Source organism: Medicago truncatula, chromosome 2 (assembly GCF_003473485.1).
Source record: "Medicago truncatula cultivar Jemalong A17 chromosome 2, MtrunA17r5.0-ANR, whole genome shotgun sequence".
NCBI classification, from domain to species: Eukaryota; Viridiplantae; Streptophyta; class Magnoliopsida; order Fabales; family Fabaceae; genus Medicago; species Medicago truncatula.
Window position 1 is genome coordinate 16,125,866 of NC_053043.1, and position 25,223 is coordinate 16,151,088.

Below are 25,223 nucleotides of genomic sequence, written 5' to 3' on the forward strand. Positions count from 1 at the left end.
TTCTCTTTCTCAATCTAATTAGATATATACGGTCCGTGTAAAAAAGTTCTATACATATCTAACGTTGTATAGACTTACCACATCGTTTAAAGATTTAAAAACGCAAAAAAAATTATATACATGTATCAAACGTTGTATTGTCTTAACTTATTATTTAATGAGTTAAAAACGCATGACTTTCATACTTCATTAATTAATGTGACAATACAATATTGAATGAATGTGTAATTTTTTTTGTATATGTTCAGTATAAATAAATTAAACTCTTATTATATTTGTTTTTTTTTTTTTGGTACAATATTATATTTGTTTTATTGTCAAGATTATCGTCATTTAATTTTAGGCTTTAACAATGTATTTCATAGATCTAAGATTTAGTTTTTTTTTTTTTATAAGAGAACAAAGATCTTGTTTGACTCTTAGTTTGATCAAGACCGCTAAGTTCAAATTTAGGTAGTTGTGACTTGTGAGAGTATAAGTAGGGACTCTTTTCATCATTCAATTTTGCATTACCTCTTTGCATAAAAGAATTCTAACTTTTAATAATGTTTCAAGGAGGTTTACAATGATTAAACCATCAATATCTTATTCGTCTCATCTTAAATTTGTAATTCCGTGTGAATTCTATATCCGATGAATGACGGATTGAGTTATACTTAATTTGTATTGGATGATAATCATTGAGGTCATAAATGTTCATTAATTCCTTCGGAACTTACTTAACGTACTCTCTCACTAATAAAATACAAGTAAAGAAATAGGGTTTTTGACGACTGTACCACTGCAATAAAAAAATAAATATCAAACTACCACTATTTTGAAATTAATCACATTACTACCAATATTTTTTTTGGACACTATAACCACCAGTATTGCGACATATGACCCGCTACCACTAACCTTTTAAAGAGGAATAAATGATGGTGGTAATAGACCACGTGTCTCAATTCTGATGATCATAGTGTCCAATAAAAAAAATAGTGATAATAATGTGATTAATTCTAGAGCATAGCTATATAACACGAATGAATTTCCATGAGAACCACAAAAGTGCTTAGGTGTATTCATATTTGTTAGGGATAATGCAGTTCCTTCCTTCTTGGCGGAAATCAGGGAGGGAGAGAATTGAAATCAAAGGCCCGTAATTAGCCCGTGAATCAACTTTTCGTGGTAACAATCGTTTCCCTTAGTTCTAAAGGTGTGGTAGTTTGGTACTTATTTTTTATAATAGTGGTACTGTCATTAAAAAACATATTTTTGTATTCATTTTATAGGTCATGTTAACTTGTGCCTTTAGGGCACAAAATAAGAAACTTAAAATAGAATTAAGTAATAAATTTTATATTAAAAATATAATTTTTTAAACGTTGAATGCACAATTTCCAAGAATTTTTTTTCACATTTGGTTTCTTAACTTATGCCCCAAGAGTACAAGTTAACATTTCCCTCATTTTATTAGTGAGAGAGTACTTTAAGTAAGTAATGTCGAAGGAATTAATGACATATTTATAACTTCTGATACCTAGAATATTTGTAACCTCAATGATTAATTCCAAAAGACATGCACTTGATTCAACTTTTTAGACAAACAATATTTGACTTTTATATCTCTTTTGCTTATATTTTACTATGTATGCACCTTGGTTTTGTGCAATAATGTTAGTACCTGAGGCGTTGTTTTAGATTGTCTTCGATGATTGAATTGTTAATGATTGAACTAACACGATTGAGAAATAGACTAATATGATTAAGAATGTATGCATGATTGTTATTGACTAGTATGTTGTGTCATATTTATATGCTAAATTGTATGCATAAATAAGCAATTGATGAATGAATATCATGTTTACTATGCTGCTAGTGAATGTTATTTCGATAGCCATAATTTCTCTTATGATACAAAGTTTTTTGTGCATCAAGCTATGACAAAAACAAGCAAGTGTCGATGCGCTACGATCTACCGCGAGCAGAAAGGCCTAAAGAACCTTTTGTCGCCTCATTAGAGTTACACATAGCAACGAGGGAGTTGGAGGTTCCGTGTTCAAATCCTGACTAAAAAAATCCTAACATAACAATTAACATACTAACATTTTTCATTAAAAAATAAAACTGAAGTCTATTTGACATGAGATGTGGGAACATGGTTCACTGTTAATAACAGACATGCTAAAGAAAGCTTACAGGTAAATGACCAAGGGGCTTGATAGATGAAATCTTCTGCTTCTACATTTAGATCACAATGAAGATGATGTGAAATGTTGAGCATGTCTATAATTGTATGGAAAAGCCATTTATCAATCCAAAAATTAAGACTAGCATCAAAACCAATTTGCAAGCGAACATTTTGCAGAAGTTACTCAACTTTGGTTATACCAGACCAAATAGAAGAGAATATGTTCAAAGCTTTGTTTTTATTTTATTTTATTACCACAGTTGATTGTCACTGGATATTAGATTACAGTTAAGCTTGAGCATGCCCTGCCACCCTATATTCATAGACCACACAAAGTTTCAAATCCTAGAGCTGCTGTTTATTTCCGACGGCCGTGGGATGCCCTAGAAAGTTGTAATCAAGTGTTTGGTTTCTGATACCGACAACATGTATCGTTGCCGACAAAATGCATTGTAATCATAATAAAACAGTCTTGTGTGTACAACTTGAATATATCTAAGCACAAAGACTTGGAAGTAGCAATTGATTTCAGTAGAAAAAATAGTAACACGCATTGAGTGGAAAGAGATTCCTCCTCACACACGAAATACTTGTAGATACCAAAGAACTGGACATCCAAATAGAAGCATGATAAAATCTCGATCTTCAACCATCTCAATGTCACTCAAGCAGAGGGTTTTGAGTGGCTTTTACTTGTGGTGATAATATTTCAATCCTTTTCATTATGGCAATAATAATCACACACTGACACCCTGGATCAGTGCAGCAGGCACAGTTCACCCAATCAAATGATTGAGCGGTTGACAATCACCGTGAAGCAACTGATTTTTTTTATCATTGCAATCGTTGACCCGAAGTGCACTTGAGGTTGAGCATGTCTCGCTATAACCACACATTCACATATGCATTTGATGGAATCACAATTCACTAATAGACGATCAAAAAAGTGAAATTGATTCCAAAGTGAATGCAAAACTGAATCCGCTACTGTAGCGGTCGAGAAAAGTAATTTTACCGTAGCAGAGTAATTGTCTCAACTATCAATATCAAGTACTTGTGTCCTATATAGTAAGAGTCCTTAAATAAACCCAATCATTCAATAAAGCATTCACAATTAGAAGATGCATCACGAGGACCATAAAGCATCATTAATCATGTACCAACGAGTAATTGAGTTCAGGAAACCAAGCCCTAAAACTCTAAGAAAACCAACCATGGATTAAGTCGGTCAGGTCCAGTAAAGTTTACATCCAAGAAGGGTTTCCTTCTAAATAATTATATTCAAACATTTCCAACCAATTATTTGAATGACATAATTACATTAGGTTTCATAGTGTATCTTTATATACTAATGTCTCCTGAAGCTATCAATGTGCAGATATGAAATCACAGGAATGAAGTATATTCATTAGCAGGATCAGAAATCAACAATGTCTGAGCTATTTCCTGTGATCAGCAACAGAAGATATGTTGAAGCAGTGGGGTTAGCATGCCACTGCAGCACTGCTGGAGATTCATGTGCTTCTTCAATAATCTCATCATGAACTGGGTGCTTGATTCTCTGCATGCAAAAATTAAATAAAGGGATGAGAAGAAGCCACAAAACAAGTGCAGGATAATAATAATAATAATAATAATAATAATAAGTAATATAAAATCAAATCCTAAGAGATACTCTAAGATTATAAACTAATCATATGACATAACTTAAGATACTTTAATATAATATCGAAGATATTAAAGATATTCCAAGTATATTCGTATATTCTAACAGTTACATTCAGACATTTAATGTTATCATGGTTGAGTAGGTGGAACAAAGTGAGAAGTTAGAAAACAGAGAACAGGTTCAAAATCAGTAAAAATGAACATTTTATTTTTCTCTTTAATTTTTTGTTGCGCAATACAAGTGTGCAATAACTTTCATTTAAACTTCCTCCTTATTTTTCAGACACATACTCAACAAAGCAAACCAACAGTCATTGAATCTTGGGGCATTCAGATTTCAGATAGCAACATATCGTATGAATATTGTCATTGTAACAAAGATTAAAAACAAAGTACAGGAAGAACACACCTCCAAATTGATGTTCCATACGAGCCACAATGTGTTTTCCATAAGTGTATTTCTTCAAAGCATTAGCATGAGCTCTTATGTGTGAAAGTAACCTTGCTCGCTGATTTTCAGAACAGATATCAATAACCTTCTGGATCACATAATTTGCAAATTGATCTTTCATCATTGTCTGCAATGAAAATCAAAATAGGATCAAGTGAGCAAGAGTACAATGACATACATTCACGCCAGTTATAAAATTTTCCAATTAGTTAAGCATTATTCACACTACATTTAATTCTCAAGAAATACCAATACTAGTAAAAAATTCAGATGTCTCAAACATCAAATTTGGCTCCCTTAAAGTATCCTTACATTCCACTATCTTTTGTATTCTGTTATTTTTCCATTGTAGAGCAGTTGACCTCCATTTTCAGTCAATGATAATAAACACAATTTCCAGCTTCAATTTCTGGGTCTTATTGCAATGCCTCTGACTAAGGATGACACATAGTATCGACAGTTAACAGAAGTTCATGTGGTAATTAACACACAGTATGATAAAATAAACTTCTTTCCTAGGGTTTAAAGGGGATAAATTGTCGATGTAAATTAACTTTACACATGTATCCAATGAGAATCCACTATGACATACCAGCCAATTATTGTAACTGAATCATAAAATTAATGATATGAAAGTGTAAAAATAATGGGTTTTCACTGTATGTCAATTGAATACTGATTTATACTGACAGTGCATGTCCCATAATGTACTCATTATAGTAATAAAAATAAAATACATCATCAGAATAGAAAAATGTTCAAATATGTTTCCATTCCCGGAAAATATGCGTCAAAACAAATAGGACCAAATGCAAAAAGTGGCATATTAGCAGGGACTAAAAACAAAACAAAAATTACAGGGACTAAACTAAAAAAATGGTATATTTTTGGAGACTAAACATTTTAAACCATAAAAAATTACTGAAGACATTCTTCTACGTCGTGCTCAATCATTACCAAAAACATCTCAAAGCTTCTATCAACACCAAATAAGACAATGAATGGAAAGTTATTTTATTGTAAGGTAGAAATTATGAAGAATAATTAGCTTGTAATTAGAATTAAAAAATTTGAACTTACCAATAAATTGTCATTTTGCTCATCATGCGCAATAATCTCCACAATTAACACTTCCCGCTCAGAGGCGTCACCATACTCCAGACATTTCTCCACAACATTCGAAGCAAACTTATGCTGGCTTAACTGAACAACATGTCCTGACAGCTTGCTAATAATTTGGCTCCTTTCTTGAGGTCTACCTCTCTCCAACACATGCTGCGATGATATAAGGAAAGCACTGTTACTTGGGGAATTTTTTGAAAAATGTTGGCATATGAAAGGGCAGCAAACTATGACAAGGTCCAGAGTCAAAAGTAGTTAGTTACATGATTAATCTACATCAAATCAAGCATCGTGAACGTTCATGAGTGAACCGTAAATAAAACACAAATACATACTCTCAAATGAAAATGCCAGGGAAAGAGGGAGACAACCTCAAATTCCCCTTAAGCCATGCAACGAAAAACTCTGACTATTTTGTGCTTTATTGCCAACGATTTTTTATACATAATAAGAAACTGATTAAGAATGAGAAGATTAGAAATATTTTCAAAGGCAAAATATGCTATTGTTGAGGGGTGAGGGGGAAACAATAAAAACAGAATAAATCAATCAAGTAAAGCTTTTTAATCCCTCAATATATAAAATAAAAAAAAGGAAAGTTTGTTGTCACTCATTACAACAAATACAGCCTCAAGCCCACAGATAAAATGAAGACAATGTACTATAAACACATATTTAATGTAAAACTAAGCAAATAACTCAAAACTGGTGAAATATTCATATCAAGCAATAAAAAGTCATAACAGGGGGGAACAGAGAAGGTTGAAGGGGAAAATAGTGAAAGAGAGGAAAAATAGAAACAAAACATAGGTAAAAAAAAAAATATAAAACAAAACAGGAACAGAACAGTGGGGAAAATAGAAAAACTTGAAGAAATAGGAACATAAGAAGAAAAAATAGAAACGGAGGAAAACTGTAGGATTTGGAACAGAAAAACAGAGCAGGCAATGGAAAGAAGCAGGAAACAGATCGAAAACTGGAAAAAACAGAACATGATCGTATGTTGCTTCCATGACAGCTTGGCACTGTTTGATTGTGGTGTGCGGCTGAGCAATGGTGGTGGTGTGGTTGTCATGCAGAAAAGAAAGGAAGGATGGAGGAAGATGGTCGCAGTTAGTTTGAAGGAAGAAGGAAATTCTACAACCGCAGAGAAAGAGAAGAAAGTAGAGTTTGAGTGCAAAATACCCTTGATACCCCTCTGAAGTCTAATATTTAAGGGGCAAAATGGAATTTTCCTCACGACCATCAATCTCGTAGGCAAGACGCGCAGCTTCGCAAAAGAATCTGCAACTTTAATACGCGGCACTCCCAACCTCGCCGTGGCGGCCAGCAATGTTGCTCTGCAACACCGCGATCGCGCCTCTATTGGCCGCAATTAACTACCTTGCATAGAATTGTTCAATACGGATAAAAACCACTTGTAAACACCAAACAATCACTGTAAACCATCATTATTGCAACCCAAGTAGTGCCTTTTCCTATTAGCGAAGGCCACAAGGACCAAATGATGTCATAAGTCCTAATTCTAATAACTAATCATGTATATTATTGCGGTTTAACCTATAATTTTATTGGTTTCCTCTACTTTTCCTATTTTAGTTGCTTGAACCTGAAATACAACCCTTTACTTCTCTAAAGCCAATCTGCAATACCTCTCTAAGCACAACATTGTATTCCATTGTACTTTTTATAGCTCAATGAAAACCATCAAAATTGAAATCACTTGTACAAATGAACAGGTCTAAATTTATTGGAGCCCCTTAAGCTGCAAGTGTTCCAGCGTACAGGATAAGACAATTTCATTCAAAAATAAACAAATAAGTAGGATACCTCAGAAATACGTATTGCCAATGTACAAAAGTGTTAGCTTCAAAGAAGGGAGGTTCTTAAAAGGTAGATAAGGGAGTTTCTTAAAAAGGTTTTGCTCTCATAGGTACAAGCTAATTCAAACTAGACTCGTATCAATTATAATCAATTTTTGTAGTACAAAACTCCTTGTGATGGTTAAATTTGGGAACAGCGGTGTTGAGAAGTGATTCCGCTAACAAAAGATTCAAAAGGGCTTAGGAAGAAATTAACGGAAAGAAAAATTGGAAGAAGTAAAATTAAAAAATATTTAAAATCAAAATATAGGTGACAGCCGAGACCATCACAAGTCATGCTATTTTCCGGTCACAGCAATTCCATAGGGTGTGGTGACTTGTAATTATAAGCTGCAGATAGAACGGAGATCACATGCACATCTGCCTCCATCTATATATCTTCTTATATGCACCCGAAACACCAGAAGCTAATGATCAAATTATGACATAGAAGAGGCAGCAAGCAACTAACCTGGGTAACATAATTACCATACTGGTCCTGAGCAAGAGAACAAACTGACTCCAAGATTTCATCCACAATAAACTGACACTGAACTTCGTCTGTACAATGCTCTAGAATTCTCTGCAAGAAAGATTATCCTACTTAATGCATGACACGGAAAGAAACTTCATTACGGGAAAGGCAAAGCAATAACTATACCTGGATGACTCGACAACCATAAGGATGCATTGATAAATTAGCAACTTGACCACGAAATGCAGATAGTATAAAGCCAATTTTGTTTGTCGGGATCGATTCAATGCACTTCTGTATTACATGATTCCCATTTTGGTCACGAACACATCTCATGATATTTCCATCCAGCTCACGAACAAGCTGAGCTTTCTGTTCATGCTCAATAACCTCGAGTGCCTGCATAGACATAAAACAAATATAAAAACATCATCTCTACTTTCAATAGAATACTTGTTTTATAGCCAAGACTGCTCTATTTTCAACTTTATTACTACCAAACAATCTTGATTTAATAGAAAACAAAAAACAGGAAAGTGGTCCACCAACTCTGAATTACGCAACTATGCATTCTTCAACAGAATTATAAATTTCACAGGTGTTTATTATTTAACAGCATAACTTGAGTACAAAGTGCAATGAATCTACGCCTCATGGTATCAGGAAGGAAAAAAATTCATCTAACAAAACTGTATACATGGGCTGAGGCAAAAAAACCTCAACCCAACCTACACAGGCAGGGGTTGGGTTAGTGATTTTTGTCAAGATATTGAAGTGGAAAACGATGTACTCTCCAGCGCCAATATGTTGTGTTTTCCATAATTTAAACAATATTGTTCCAAGTTGGCCTTATTTTTGTTTTTCGAAAGTGAGATTTTGGGATGACATCATTTCACTTATTATATGATAGAAAGTATGTAAACAGAACAACATAGTTCCACAGCAGAACAACATTTGTTAATAACAGTTAAGCATTATAATCATAAGCAAGGGGAAAGTAATCTGACAAGTAGGTGTGTTGGGTTATTTCAGGCTCAACCCTACCTGCAGAACCAAATCAGCCCACCATCTGAAGCTTGGGCTGGGTGCAGGTGAACCCAACGAATCCCATAAACATACAGGTTTATCAGTGTCAAGATTCTTTGAATTTGTGATTTTTTATTTTATTTATGAAACTAAACTACAGCTAGTGAGCATTTTATTTAACTTGACTAAGTCTACATTTCAGCTTTTCTTGGTTTCTTTCCATAACAAAGCCCTCAATAAATCCATAATTTACTTGCAAAAAATGCTTCATCATATTTGACTAACATATAATTTCATGAACAATGCAATAGCAGTGTCTACAACTCAACTCTGAACAAATTGGTCTTGTTAATACCTACAACTTGACTATAAAAGTAAATTTACAACTTTACAAGATAAGCAACATTAAAATAAATTTAAATCAGATTTTATAAACTCTTCGCCAGAGGTGCTGGATGTTGTAATAAAAGGCAAATTGGGTCAGAGTCAGACAACTCATTTTCAGATTGTCATTTGAAAAAATCAGAAGTCAGTTCCCAACTAGATTGTGAATATGAACAGAGCATCAACAAAACTGAATTTCAAATGATCTGAAGGCTTTGATTCAATAACAAAAACAAAGTCATACAGAGTTAAAGACATGAACAAAACATCTTAATTGTGAACAGATTGCAATAGTCATGACCTATCAAGCATGCTGGTAAAATAAGTCTACACTAATATAGTAAACCTACATGAGTCATTTTAAATTATATACCTTTTGGATTACACGACATCCATACATCTGTAGACTCAAAGGCAGTATCTGACCAGCCAGTTTTTCTGCAAGTTCCTTCCTCTGCTCAGGGTTTCCATACTCGAAAAACTAAACACATGAGAAAGGGACAAATTAGACCAAAACAGACTCGGAGGCAAACATAAAATTAACGGCAATATACATCACTTCTAAGAACTCACCTTCTGTATTACGTAGTTACCGAATACATCAGTCATTAACTTAGAAGCATGTGGAAGAACCTCTTTGAACACCAATGCCTTCTCTTCAGCACCACAACTTTCCAGCTTCTGTTGTATAAATCGACTTCCATGCTGATCAGAGCTGGAGGTAAAAGACAGTGTGAACTTAATTTCCAAAACCAAGAATCTCATCAATTAGATAGGTGGAAAGAGAGCAAAGAAAACTACTTGCCTAAATTCAACAATATGTCCAATTATATCGGATAGCTCAAATCTGCGACCTTTGCCAGATTTCAACTCTTCAAGGAAGTTAACAATCTTGGGGTCTTGACCACTGTCAAAGGATCTTGGACCATACCATCCAGTTACCATGCCTCCATTTCTACCAGAAGCTGGGGAAGGTTTTATTTCATTTCTACCTCCTGAAAGGCCGGGACTTCCATCTGGATATCCAGATAAAACTGGACTGGGAAGTGGTGAACCTGGATACTGCATTACAAAGCCCGTGTTTGGCACATGTCCAAAATAATTAGGAACCGGCAGTCCACCTCTTCTTGAGTTCATACTAGCACCAGTTCTCTGTTCATGTAATTTTTTATCATCCAAATAAGCACCAGTACCAGGCCTTTTTTGTGAATCATAAGGATTTATTTGAACAACACTTGCTCTAGGTGCCTGTGGATCAAAATGACCAGAAATACCATATCCCTCCACAAAAGGTTGCTGATTATATTGCATGTAAATAGGATCGCCAAAAGAAGGCTGTACAGGAAATCCAAATTGCCCAAGGTACTTGTTTGCATGTACCATTTCAGCTCCATGCGAAATATTACCCCCGGTTGAAACCCCTGGTGTTAGCGGAGCATAGCTAGAACTAGTAGCCCCATCAACAACAAATGGTACAGCACCATGAGGAGGGTATGCAGAAATATAAGGCTGAACCGCGGTGGGATTTAAAGTGTATCCACCAACATATTGAGGAGTGTATGGGCCTGAGGCCTGCATATTATTGTAAAATGGATTTACAGAGGCCATGTAAGCTGCAGCTGTGGCATATAGGGGAGGTGTAAACCCTGAGGACTGAAGTAGTGGCTGGACATCAGGCAACTTGCTTGAATTATGAGGAAACTGTTCCCTGCCAACGTAGGCAGGGTTTACACTTTGAGAATTGGCACTAGGAACTTCATACGGATAGCTTTGTTGCGCGAATACCTGCCGTTGCATCATATTGTTCTGGTAGCTGGTCATCAATTTTTCTTCATAACTCAGGTTTTCAGAATTCGGCAAATTAGATACACTAAGTGTATTTAATTGAGATGCAACAGTTGCAGCATCTAAGTTACTAAAACCCATGCTAGCTGTGGGTTCAAATGTTGAAGAGCTTGCAACAGGGGTGTGGACATCGACACTTGATGACACCCTAATATCATCCGCGCCTGCAGTAGATTTAGCAGACTCTACTGCAGTATCATGAGCGTCATGAGAAGATCTGGAACCAGCTTCTAATTCAATTGGTTTATCCCCCAGTCGATGACTTGCAGAAAGAGACATATTATATACAGGTGACATCGTGCGAGGAAAATCTTCCTGAAAATTTTAATTTTGAACAAAATATTTGTATTTACAATCACATCTTTAATCTGGAGGAGCAACTAAAAGCTACATATGTAACAGCTTACAGCATGAGATAACAAATACCATATTTGCAAGATACAAGCCAATGCAGCAACCAAATGGAAAAATATTATAAATATGCTATTCAATGGTAATATGAACGTGAAATCATGAATGTTAAATGAACAAGTATGTTAGTATTGGGAAAAACCCAAGTCCCACATCGGATAGACAAGACTCTTGAGAAGAGTATATAAAGAGGAGGTAATCCTCACCTTACAAGCCGGTTTTGTAAGGATGAGTTAGACCCCAAAGTTCAACAGTTAGTGCAAAAAAGTGAAAGAAATTGGTTAAATTCCGAAGTTGATGTCAAAATAATCACCTGAATTAAATCAACCATATTTTTTGGCTGTGGTGCCAATGAAGCTGCATCCTGTCTCCGCCATACTCCACTTGTGTTCACTAATTCATTTTCATGTGCCTGTTGTTGGGGTGAATCATCCTCAGACTCCTCCTTGTGTGTAGAAAGAGTTGCTTGCGGTAAATGTAAAGAACTTTTACTTCTATGATCTATAGAAGACAGTCCCCAATTGTTTCCTGAACTACCAACACGATGCCCTGTATGGCGATTTTCCCAGGAAGTCAGTGGGGGAGGAAGTCTAGGGTTTAGGTTGACATTGGAATTGTAATATGCCAAATAAGCTGGATCAGCTCGTAACTGTTCTTCAGATTCACAATTTTTCACAGCTCTGCTCAGACCTGTCAAGCTTGCATCCTGGGTGTTCTGCAGTGGCAATAGGTTTTCTATGGCCAGAAATGAGCCTTCCATGCTGGGAGGTGCACTGCCACTACGACTGGGTGCCGCATCCTTTCCACTACCACGGAACCTATGGCCCTTCAACAGTACACCCAAATCCTCTGCCCCCATGTTACGAGGCGGTGTGCCATAAGCTGAAGCTTCCATATGAGAAGGCCATTTCCCCCCAGCTTCTGAGATTCTAATTGGACTCTCTGTTGCCATACTACTGCAAGATTAATTTGTCTCTTCTTTTGTGATGGAAATCAGAAACATGACATTGTCTCCAGAAGTGCCTGTGAGCCAAAAAACTGTTGAATCAACATAAACTTTTGATGAAAAATATATAATATTAGTATTACAAAATTAGACTGGAAATATATATAAGTGCGGCTCAATAAATTATAATTCCAGTCAGTTAACACAGTGTGACTAATTGCACCTATTAATGTAAAGTTAAATGACGGCAATGTATTTGTTCATAAACTTCAAGGTGACTAATTGACTATTCAAAGGAAATATGAAGCATTAAAATTGTACTGAAATTGGGCCTTTGAATGTAATGATAGGTGCAAGTTTTATCGTAGACATGATCACAAACAAAAACCATTTCAAGTAATCATAAGTTATACAAAAAGGAATGCTAACAAAACACTCTTTACAATTTGTCCATCCTTAAAACATTTTTAATGAAAAAAGTGATCAACTTACGAGCCAACTGTGTTGGCGTTTATAAAGACGGACCGGTCATATAGTGCGTAATGAAAAGTTGTTCAAAAGAGTAAGTCAGTAGCATTCCTCATACAAAGGTATAACTTAGAAATCACTCAAACATACCAAAAGCAACCCATCTACCCATATTCCAATTGAACACTTTGACAACATAAGACGAAAAATGGGAAACATCGCCATACTTACTAGACAACATAAGACCAAAAATGGGAATAATCATCGTCCTAGATAACATAAGATGAAAAATGGGAATAATCATCGTCCTAGATAACATAAGACGAAAAATGGGAATAATCATCATCCTAGATAACATAAGACGAAAAATTGGAACAATCATCATACCCAGGTAACATAAGACGAAAATGGGAACAATCATCATACCCAGACAACAAAAGACGAAAACGGGAAAAATCATAATATCCAAAAAGAGTGAATATATTGTATTGTGCCCCCAAAAAATATTGAATAAATGAAATACAAAAAAATTACCAAAATCACATTCATCGCCTAAAGGAAAAAAAAATTAAAATAAGTGTATGTTCGGTTCCTCTTTTAGAGCAAGCAAAATTGATTTCATAGACCTAGAATTGATTTTCACATGTTTTGTTCCGACTCGAAGCTAAAAATTGAGCTTTTTCCTATAGAATTGATTCTTAGTCTTGGATTTATTGTTCAACTCACTTATACATGAATGTATCGAACAAAAATCATCTTATTTTTAGCCCAAATCAATTTAACATAATCAATTCGTTAAAAATCAAATTTTTGCCACCGCTTTTGAAACAAAATTAAGAGTGCTCTCACCCCCACAAGCTGTATGTGTAGAATTCAATCAAAATCACTAAAACGTAATCTCTTAATTATTGAATATCAAAATCACTTTTTTCATAAGCAGTAACAAACGGGCTTGAAAGCCCTGTATTGAACACCACAAAGAACAAATCTTTTATTGCATACAAATAACAATAATTAAAAAAAAAAACATCACAATAATTGAATTTGAATGGAATACCCTAACAAAAAACAATAAAAAATCAAGCTTTATTTAACTGGTCAAAGTAATAACTAATAATTGTTCTTTCTCTCTCATCTTTCACGTTGACCAAACAGTGTAAGAAAAAAAAAAAAGCTCGAATTTTTCCTCAGTTACTCAAACCAATCATCATCATCAACAAAGCAATAATTACACGCAAAATTGATATATGCAGAAACAATCATTGAAGAAAACGATAATCATAAAAAAAAATACAGCTGAAAAAAATTCCATGCATGCACATGTGGAGAAAGAGAGAGAGAAGGAGAGAGAATTATCGAACCTGTGAGTTGTTGAGGAAGAAGAAGTGAAAATGAGTCACTGTTCCAAAACCCTAGAATCCTAGAGAGAGAGAGAGAGAGAGAGAGAGAGAGAGTAGTGATGACGTTTGAATGCGTTGAGTTTGGGGGCGTTAATGTAATCAAGTGTGTCTTGTGTGCACTCAGGACGAGGATGATGGGATGGATATTCTTTGTTTTTTTATATAAATAGATATAACTTTTTTGTTTGAAGTATAAATGGATAAATAGTCATTTTCGTATCAAATAAATGTTAATATAATTACATAAATATTTCCTCTGATCCTTTTATAAATGACATTTGGGTTAACAAAAGTTAATTTGGATCAGGTATATTAACATTTGTTGACTCAAACGTCTATTATAAAATGACTATTTTCATTAATGAAGTGTATAATCAAAGACTATTTAAAATTTTGATGCGTTAAAAAATTATTGTGGTTACTCGTTGCACATTCAAGAACAAAATGAATATTTGCCTTAAATATATAGATGAGTAGGGTGTGTTTGATCAGCAAAATAATAATTAGTTGACACAAAAAAAAAAAATATTACAGTACAACACATAAGTGTATTGTTTTTAAGGGATGAGACATACTTCATGTTTGGATTTGAGTTAAAAATCATGTCACGTTGAAATACTGCATCTTAAAGTAGCGGAATCGTGAAAATTGTGAAGTTGCTATTTGAAACTTCTTGATGGATGCACGTTTTTTTTCCCTTTCACCGCTAAAGCAAACACAACAATAATCGTGACAGAGAAAGAGATACTAATATTTTTATGTTGAAAAATAAAAATAGTATTTTTTGATTTTTTAATAGTTTGTAATTTAGACAAAAAAAAGTTGTTCATAGTTTAGTATAATAGTTTGTAATTTAGAAAAAGTTGTTCATAGTTTAGTAACGGACGAAAATTGTTGTTTTTGTTCATTTTCTTGCTACTTATTTTGTTTAGTCTCGGGATGAATTTTTATTTTTTTTGTAGATAGACGAAATGACAAAGCCATTATAAACTCACACACACAAGTTGAGGTACCGGGGTTCGAACCCCGATCATAGTATCCGGCTTAACAATTTCGACATTTTGCCAGTTGAGCTACGACTTCTGGATGTCTCGGGATGAATTTCTACATGAACAGAAACAGAGTATATAAAATGTTGTCAAACTTAAACCCTATTTTCTAGCAAATCAAACACACTCATAATAAGTAGTGTAAAAGTATTTGAACTCTTTTAATTTTGTCATTAAAGTATACAAAAATCTATTAATTTCCCCTTTAACATTTTAATAGAAAAGATTTATATACTTAGATGGATATTTATTTTATTTATATATTTTATTGACTAAATAAATAGTCTATTCTAAAATGGATATGATGAAAATTATTATAATATAAAAAATACATGAAAAGAAAAGTGGTAATTCCACGCAACTCTTTTGATGTTTCTTTCTTTTTATGTTTGGTTGGGTCCAATGTCATATGATGAGAGGGAGAATGGGACAAACATGGAAAACTAGACAAAATATATGCTTTTATGTAACATTTTTTTAATAGATATAATCATATTATAGTGCCCCTACAACACACAATCGTAACAGTGTAGTACAATTCTTTATATATACACCAAAAAGAAGTTTATTTTCAACAAAAAAAAAAAAAGTTAGGGTTAAACAATTTTTTATTCTTATAAATATAACGAATTTCATTTTTAATCCTCGTAAAATAAAAGTAGGCTTAAATATGATAATCGTTCTTGTAATTTAGTCCAGTTTTGATTTTCGTCCCTGTAAAAAAAAACTTTGAAATATCATGTTTTAATCCCTTTAAAAAATTAACCACGCAAAAGGTCAAACACATTTAACATTATGTTTTCACTTTCTCACTCTATTGTTTTGATTCTTGTGTCACTATCTCTTTTTTTTTGTAAAATTTTAGTTGTCTCAAGAGTTATCAATCAAATAATTGTTCAAATAACACAACTCAGTAATATCGTCTTAAAAGTAGTACATTCAATGTTTCAAAAGTTTTAAAAAAAAATGCTTATATTTACGCAAATTTTTTTTTTATCCTAAACACCTGTCATAAGGACATGTTAGCAAAATCGTTGTTTTATTTAGGTCTTTGTGTTGGTCTTTACGATTTTATTGTTTATGAAAGGTGTTTTAAGGATTCAAAAATATAAATAATTGATAACTTTTATGTAAAAAAAATTATTTTTTGATTTTTTAATGTGTTTAATACATAAATTCCAAGATAAAACTTCTACTTTAAACTTATTAACAGATGCTCTAAGGGCACTTGTTAGCATTTCCTTTCTTTTTAACACCCTCTATAATACCCACTATTCTATTAGGCGAAATCTATATGGATCTCACCACTTTATGTTTAATCTATTTCCAAAATGTAGTATCCACATGTATTTTATTCAATAAGAAAGTAGGTGTTAGAGTCGGTGTTCTAAAGATAGTGTCCACTCCATATCACTCCTATTTGCTTTATTGGTATTTACTCATTTATTTAAGCAAACTCGTTATATTTACAATTTTCTACTTATACAAATTAGTCTTGTATTATTTTTTAACATTACTACAGTACATGAGAATTATTTTTCTAATTTGGGGGGTCTAACTATCGTGTAAACCCTTGCCGTTGTCAGTCACTTTTTTGCCGTCATTGTGGTTTCTTCATTACTGCCTTTTTTGTCGTTTTGTGCAACCTTCGTTGTAGCTCATTGCATTTTTACACTATCTTTGCTTTGCATTTGTCCTGTTACGTACATTCTATCACTCTTTTTCATAAAAATTCCTTATTTTTTCCCTTTGTATTTTTTTTTTTTTACGTTCAAGGCTCTATTGATTAACACATATAAAAATAATAAAAAGTTATATTTAATCGAGTAGTTACTTATAAAATGGTTGAATATATAAGTATCTATAATTATAACATACATAATTTATTTAAAATTGTTTTTCTCGCCGTTTTAGTTTACGAAAATATTTACAATTTTTTTGTGTTAGGTAGTATTTAAATCTATTAAAAATATTATTTATAAGAAATTTTATTAGAGTATGTTATAGTAATATTTTTTATAAAAAAATAATTTTTTATGTTATTTTTTGTATGTGGGAAGGTCTGATTAACTCGCATCCTGTATAAGGCCGGGTTCAGATAGTTTTTTTAGAGCCCATATTTTAACAGGGCTTTTAGATCTAATCCAATAAAGTCCGAAGCCTGATAGAGTCGGCTCTAAACAAATCGAGTAGCCTATTTTAACAGCTCTAAATAGTAAATATCGAAATGAAATCTGGATTAGATCCGCCTCGTATGTAAATTGTCGGACACGACAAGGATGAGCTCGTTAACCTAACCAAACCAAGGAAGTTTCGTTTTTTCACATCATCGTACGTACTCTTCTACCACTTCACCCGTACTTTGCTAACAACAAAAGACAAGAACAATAATAATTCATATTCACCTTCACCTTCTTTTCCCATCAATTTCTTCATCAACAACAACAATGGAGTCGAATGAGACCCCAGAAAGGAACAACACCCTTGTTGTAAGGAAACCATGTTTTGGTCTCCCAACCGGTTGTCCTCAATGTTTGTCTGCTTACATCTTTCTCAAACTCTCTCAGCTTCCATTCCACTTGGATTATCATCTTAACTACCCTGATTCTGGTAATACCCTAATCTTTATCTCTTTTATATATATGCTAGAAACAAAACATTAATTGATTATATGTTTTTCATTTTTCACAATAGCCCTTTTTAATTTTTTAGTGTTTTAATTTCAAATTTTTATCCTTTATATCATTTGATTGTGATTGAGCCTTCTGGGTCATCTTACATTCTTGCCCATTTGATGAAATTTTGTTCTTTTTTATGTTTTGGTTCTTTTTGTGCAAGTGGTTTTTTTTTTTTTTTTTTTTTTTTTTGAGTTGATTTTAGGTTTAATATGATGTTGCTTTCAGTCTATATAAAAATTGATTTTGAATGAATTAGTTTTGGAAAATTGATTCCGGCAGAAATTGAGTTGAAGGGTAAAGGGATTTATGTTTGGATACATTCGTGTAAACTGTAAAGTGAGTTGACCAATAAATTTGAGTGTAAAAATCATTTCTAGAATTAGAAGTTACAATTTCTGGCTTTTAAGTAGAGTCAATTATGGAGGCTTAATCAATTCTACAATAGAGAAACGAAACATGTTAAAATCAATTCTACACCTCTAGAATAAATTTTGGCTCCTCCAAAAGTAGAACCATATATTCACTTAGTCTCCGTAAAATTTGTTCATGTTGGAGTTAGTTCTTGTGCTATGTGTGTAATATATATTTTAGACATTGTGTAGTCAGTAGTATTATAGGGACCAAAAATCTAAAATCAAATGATCTAGATATCACACAGATCAAACCTGAACTAACAGAATATTTTAGGGACGAAAAGTAAAAAGTGGTTTATTTGTTGGGATAAAAGCATACTTGAAGATTGATTTTATATTTTCAATGATTGTAATTTCGTTTTTTGTTTGGTGGTGGTTTATGGTGCATAGATCAAATTCCTTACTTTGAGGCTGGTGATTCTGCGACATATAATAATGAAAAGGAAGGGATCATTGAGTGCTTGAAAAGGGATGTAGGTGATTTAGATACTGGTGTATCTTCACTCCCTGAATGGATACCAACCAAGGTGATGCTCACAACTTGGCTTGCTGATGCACTTGAGTACGAACTTTGGGTGGGAAGTGACCCTTCATCTGCTTATAGCATCTATTATTCTGATCTTCCATGGCCTATAGGAAAGGTCTTGTTTTGGAAGAAAGCTCGCTGGGTGAAGCAGAAACATGAGATAAGTAATGACAATGCTGACGTAAAAGAAGAAGAGGTTTGTTTCTCTTGATACTTGTTTTGATAACACTTAGTTAGGACTAAGGAAAGCTCTCCCTTTAATTGATTAACTTTACATACTATCTATGTAGCACCGACATTTACGTCTCCGGTGTTCGGCATGTGTTGGCATCCAATACTGACATGACACTAATGCATGTAGTTTCGTTCAATCACTAGTCACTACTATTTTTCAAATCATTACTGGTGACTGTGTCAATGTCAGTGTCATGTGTTGATTTCAATGCTTCATTGGATGCTATGTATGATTTTATTTTATCCTTTACCTTCTTACATTTTGGTCTCTAATTTCATTTATGTTTTTTTGGATGATTGTTTCAATGCTGTATGTGTTTTCTATCTGGTTTACTTTTGGTATTCATACATATTTGCTGTTGATCAACAGATTTATCGAAAAGCAAACTCTGCATATGATGCTTTGTCAACTTTGTTAGGGGAAGAAAGCTACTTACTTGAAAACAGGTGAACCCGTTATTATAAATCAGTTTATCTTATGTTAGAAACATTTTGGTTAGTTTTTCATTATTAGAGCAAAGTTTGACTTCGGCCTCCTCGTCATTCCATGCTTATGTTCTGTTTATGCAGGCCATCAAGCTTGGATGCAATTTTTCTCGCACATGCATTAGTAGTTCTTCAAGCTTTTCCTGTGAGTAATGTTACACTTATGCTAATTATATTTGTTTTAGTCAACTGTCGATGTTCTTGTCACTAATGGCCAGTAGGCCCACTTGAGTTAATAGCAGTGATCGATAAAAACTGGACAAAGAATCTGTGTGTTGTGGTACAAGAGTCGAAAAGAGACATGCTTTCTTGCTAAAACTCATTTTGCATCAATGATAGTGATGCTGAAAAGATTCAAGTGGCTTAAACATGCTTTGCAAAATATGTTCATCAGCGGTTAGTGGAGTTCTAATAGGGAAAGCGTTGTTATGTAGTTTGTGTCAATCTAACACTAACTCTAGTTCATCAAGAAATAACATAATGTGACTTCCAATTTGGTTCATCAAGAGACAACTCTCATTCTAATGTAGATTTATCAGGTCAATCATTTGATGATGTGCATCTTCACTAATATCTTCTTAGACATTATTTTTTCTTTGTTAAACCTTCATAATCTTGATGAGCAGGTACCCCTTCTTTTGAACTTTCCTAAGCTACTCTTCACTATGATATCTATACACAGAAATAAGTGTAATTGAACTGTGAAATATGATAATTTTTATCCAAAGATAGAAAATTAATTTGAAAAAATTACCTTGGATTAAATGAATTGACCAAACAATGAAGTGGAGTACAACTCTTGCTCCGTCTAAGTTTGCGTATCTCATTTGCTCCCTTTTTACTAATTATGCCTATATATGGCTGCCATTGCCATGAATCCCGCATTTCATAAACCAAATGAAGAGTAGAAGCACCTGTGCTACATATTCCAAGCATATTATATATGTGATCCGTGAGAGTAAGAATTTAATCTATTTTATCCCACCATAGATCATTTAAAATTCCTTTTCGAACGGGCAGCTCTCCTAATATCATCTTGTCTATAAGCATTCCATTGATTACTATTGATCATATATTTTGCAAAGCATATTTCAGCAACTCGAGTATTTTATTCTTCATCATTGATTCAAAAATGATTTTCTGCAATATCAAGCATGTTAAGAGTTAAAAACTCATTGAAAATAGCCAATCTCACACAGTGAGTCATTATGAAAGTCTTAATAAAAAATGTATCATCAGACATCAGTGGAAATGTATTAGTATGCAGTGGAACCTCTGTAGGTTTCAATCTATTTTTGGCCTCTTCACATATTCTTTCTTGTCGAATTTTGGCCAAACAGTGACTCCAACACTAGGAATTCGAAGTAGATCCTAGATCACTTTGTACAATAGATCCTAGGTACTTAAACCAAGAAACTTGCCTGTATGATGTGATTCTGAAGTTTTACATATGAAACATTACTATACTCCTTACTCTTTAACAGAGAACTCTTAATTTCAAAGTTTCTCTCCTTAACTATAGTTTACACTTGGTTCTTCTCTTGAGTCTTGACTCTTGAGAAACTTTTCCTTGAATGTGCTTAGTAGGTATGACCATAGTCGTTGAACTCTTGAGTTAATTCCCAACATTGTACGAGTTTGTGACCCAAGGTATCAAAATTGTTAACTCATACGAAACTGTTACGTTGTATTCCCGGGTAGATTTGCATTGATTCATATAAACTCAAATAGAATCGTGAGTTTGAGGATGACTGAACGAATCCACAATATAATGAGTATCTTCCCCTATACGTAAGACGTACCTGAATTGATATTGGTTTGATGTTTTTTTAATAAAGAACTCAACGCATCAAATTACAAATGAATTATAAGGTTTGTAGTGCACAAAACACTGTAAACCTTCTGCAAAGGAAGTAAGAATGTTTTATCGAGTCTTGACCTTGTTGCTTCCAGCATAAAAGAAGCCATAGTAGAAAACATAAACAAACCCACCCATTGTTGCAAGTTTGCAATGGACCCAACATGCCAGCAAGGTCGATGAGCTCAACTCTGATGAGTTGAAAGTGACCAACTTTAACGAGGGAAACCCAATCTCATCATCCTTATCTCTTTAGTAACTTTGAGCCTTGTGTTTCGTCAAATTGTTCATGGATTTTGAACGTGTTATGCTGATCATTTTGTTTGCTGTGTTGTAAACCTACACTGCAGAATGTGAATTTTTTCATCAATTTTGAATTATGATGCTATGTTTGTTTATTCATGTAACTCATACGGTTGGAATTATTATTTTGGGGAACTGTTTTAACTTAGTTTCCTGCATTTATGTACCACCAGGAATCATCAATTTTGCGGGCCAATTTTTTGAAACATGCTAATTTGGTGAAATATGTGCAACAACGTAAGGGAGAACTTATAGAAGCTGCTGGTACATCTCCGTCTAATGTTCCATATGTCGGTGCCGATGCATCATCATCAACTTTCGGAGGTGGTTCAACTTCAAGTAAGATATTTTTAAAATCTTCCAAATCCCTACTTCTGGATTTCATTTTATATGCAAGGATATTTAAGTCAATGTATTTACAGTATTTTAAACCCATCCTCTCTTCCCTCCAAATCCCTCAAATATCGAATGGGAGCCAAAATTGATGGAGGAAGGATTTTGTTCCCCTTCATTTCCCTCCGATTCCTTCCAAATTATTGAACCAACCAATAAAGATTCATAAATATCCCTTCCCCCCATTTCCATCCAGCTACACAGTGTTAAAGGAACATGTCATCTTAGATAATTTTTTAGGACTAGTTTCGAAATATCTTAGTTATTATTATGTCTTGTTTTTTATTTGATCAGGATGTGGAGTCTTGTATATGATCAAGGGTTGGTGAATAATAATTTTGGCTCACCATGAGTTGGCAAAAAAGTGAGCCAACCCAACCCAATTGATTTTTTTGGGCTAAGATAACACAACCCGGTGCAATCCACTTGCGTTGGTGGGGTACTGACCTTATTTAAAAATAATTATAAATGTAAGAAATAAATAAGTTAGAAAAGATTTGTATTTTTTAATTATATCTTTTGAACGTGCATTTATAACAAGCTTAAAGATTAGTAAACTTTAGCTTGAAGGAGAGCGTTAAATGTTATGAAAATATTTTATAATATCTTGATATTATCTTTAGATTTATTTTTACTGGAATTATTTTTTAAGATTAGTTTCCATATTTCTTAGTACTATCAGGATTTGTTCTCCATTAGATTAAGATTTGGAGTCTTGTATTACTATAAAGAAATGTTAGCGTTTACTGTTTAGTCATTTTGTTTTGTATCAAATAAATCAATAGTATTAAACTACAATAACAATTCGAAGTTTTTATAAATTCTCTCCCATCTCTATCTGAAACTCCGTTGCTTCCACACAATCATACACCCTTCTGATCATGAGCAATTAAAGTTATAGTAAAATGTGAGTTTTTATGTTAGCCTGCTCATTGTGATGTAGTTTATGTACCTTTATAATGACACAATTTGTGACAGTACATTGTAGTGCTGAATAGTCGCTGTCATTGACTTTTGATGCTTTGGGGTAGACTGTTTCATTAAGAGATTATTAAGTTTCTCCAGGAAGCTTAATTTAGCACTTATTCATAAGTTATTGCGATAATAAGTTATTTTAAGAAGTATAGTCAAATACTAATATAAGATTTTATATTTGGTTAATGCCTTTCTTCAATGATTTTGTCGCTTTCATTTCAAGGTGTTGATTACGCCTTAAAAGTTGTATTTCACCTTGGGTACTTTCTTTCTATGCTGTTGTTAAATAGCTGCTATAGCATTTGAACATAGCATAATTTAAACAAATTGCTATTTTTTCACGACACGCTATTTAGTACAAAACATTGTCAAGTAACGGCTATTGCAGCGCCGTATCACTACTGCATAGCGTAATTTGAACAAATCGACAGTTTCTGCGAACTGCATTGACAACACTGCATTCTAAAGTAATTTGTAAGGATATAATAATTATAGGATAGATGTTTTATTTCCTATTTTTTGTTGACACTTCAAATTACTATTTCAAGATCTTACATTCTGATATTCTTAATTTTTTATTTTTTCTGTTAGGTTCAAAGTTCAAGAGAAAGCCCAAAAAGGAGCAGCAAACGAAGGAGGACAAGAAATATAAAAGAAGAGCCAAGTATTTTGTGGTAGCACAGCTAGTTGCAGTTGTTCTTTTTCTCAGTATCATGTCTGGAATTAGTGATGACGGTGAAGTCGAGTTAGATGATGGCGATCTAGACTTTGGTTATGATGGATGAAAATGCAAGCCTAGGCTGAACTTATTTTTTATGATTTACATCCTTTTCTGTTGTATCATGAAAATTTAGATACAGGAAAATTTCCATTCATATCAAATTTTGCTATAACAGGATCCATTTTTTTAATGATTGAGTTGATTTCAGGAGATTGATCATCAGTGACATTGCCTCAAGTGGTTGACATGCTTTTTCACCTGAGATGACCTATGAATCTATTAGCTCTGTACATGTAAATTTTTGGGGTGATTTTTTGTTATCATGTATGAGCCCTTTTATGATAGAGATAAGCATGCTAAGAATAATTAATTATGCTGTTTCAACCCATCTCTACTGTATTGCTTTTGCTTCATGTGCTATAATCAAACTTGTGTATTAGTATATGATGACCATGATATTGTTGAAAATCAAATTCTGCACTGTGCCTTACAAGAGACTTTGCTGGAAATCACGACAAAAATGCATTGGAAAGCGCGCAAACGTGCATTAGTGTGTTGTATACGAGAAACCAAAGACACTAATACTAGTCTTAAAATTGTAGTTTTGTCCATCTACTACCTATAAACACATTGTTAAATCATATCATCAAATGTGAAACTTTTAGCACATCATAATTTCAAATTGATGGGCAAATTCACATACTACTATATATGTTAAAGAGAATAACGCTCACTGGTTATTAGATGGTTGCGTTGATCTCTGTGTGATTTACGGATCTGTGTTTGATTATAATCAGAGGGCGGCGATTTGATTATAGAAATCCTTGCGTGTTGCTCGAACGCGGCAGTACTTAGTCTTTTGGACTTGAAATCCAATCTAGAATTTTAATTAAATTATACTCCTTCAAGTCTCGAATATATGCAGTAAAAAATCAAACAAAATAGATATATCTGATTCAACTTTTTAATCAGATACATCAATTTCTTTTTTCTTCTTATGAGTAATATGATAAAAATGAAACGTTGCATAAGTAGTCAATGATTATTTTGGGTTTCAGTAATTTTTTTTGGTGAGGTAGGTGGGAGTTTTGAGTGGAAAGATATTACAATTCACCAACACACGTAGGAAAAAGCTTTTGTAGGCAATAATTGAAAAATTACTAATTCCCTGATGTGATGATTGACGTGTCTCTAGATAGAATCTAATCATTATTTTATTTTTAAATATTTTTCCATTTACAGGACCCAAAGTGGTTATAAGAGATGCATGAACTATAACTCCTTTGAAATAACTTATTTGAGCTTATATATTGACAAAAATACTTGTAAAACAATTTGAGAGAGCTTAAGAAACAC

At 33.5% G+C, this 25,223-nt stretch overlaps 2 protein-coding genes across 4 annotated transcripts; one reads left to right on the plus strand and one right to left on the minus strand.

Moving 5' to 3' along the window:
- Positions 1 to 3,237: 3,237 nt before the first annotated feature.
- Positions 3,238 to 14,363, minus strand: LOC11445389 (pumilio homolog 6, chloroplastic). 3 transcript variants are annotated; one of them, XM_003594930.4, is made up of 10 exons: positions 14,193 to 14,362; positions 11,731 to 12,440; positions 9,967 to 11,321; positions 9,735 to 9,876; positions 9,535 to 9,642; positions 7,938 to 8,150; positions 7,749 to 7,859; positions 5,373 to 5,567; positions 4,251 to 4,419; positions 3,238 to 3,734 (listed from the first exon to the last, which is right to left on the minus strand). In XM_003594930.4, the coding sequence occupies exons 2-10, from the start codon at positions 12,367 to 12,369 to the stop codon at positions 3,712 to 3,714; spliced, it is 2,955 nt and encodes a 984-aa protein (XP_003594978.1). In that variant the 5' UTR covers positions 12,370 to 12,440; positions 14,193 to 14,362; the 3' UTR covers positions 3,238 to 3,711. The 3 variants fall into 3 exon arrangements, with proteins under 3 accessions (XP_003594978.1, XP_024631852.1, XP_039686411.1); XM_024776084.2 differs by having other exon boundaries at positions 11,731 to 12,455; XM_039830477.1 differs by lacking the exons at positions 3,238 to 3,734; positions 4,251 to 4,419 and adding an exon at positions 4,546 to 4,726 and having other exon boundaries at positions 14,193 to 14,363.
- A 3,140-nt stretch (positions 14,364 to 17,503) lies between these two features.
- Positions 17,504 to 24,314, plus strand: LOC11444357 (mitochondrial outer membrane import complex protein METAXIN). The gene is made up of 6 exons (XM_003594931.4): positions 17,504 to 17,890; positions 18,762 to 19,093; positions 19,502 to 19,578; positions 19,702 to 19,762; positions 21,952 to 22,117; positions 23,738 to 24,314. Exons 1-6 carry the CDS (start codon positions 17,728 to 17,730, stop codon positions 23,929 to 23,931), a joined length of 993 nt encoding a protein of 330 aa, XP_003594979.1. The 5' UTR covers positions 17,504 to 17,727; the 3' UTR covers positions 23,932 to 24,314.
- Positions 24,315 to 25,223: the final 909 nt, after the last annotated feature.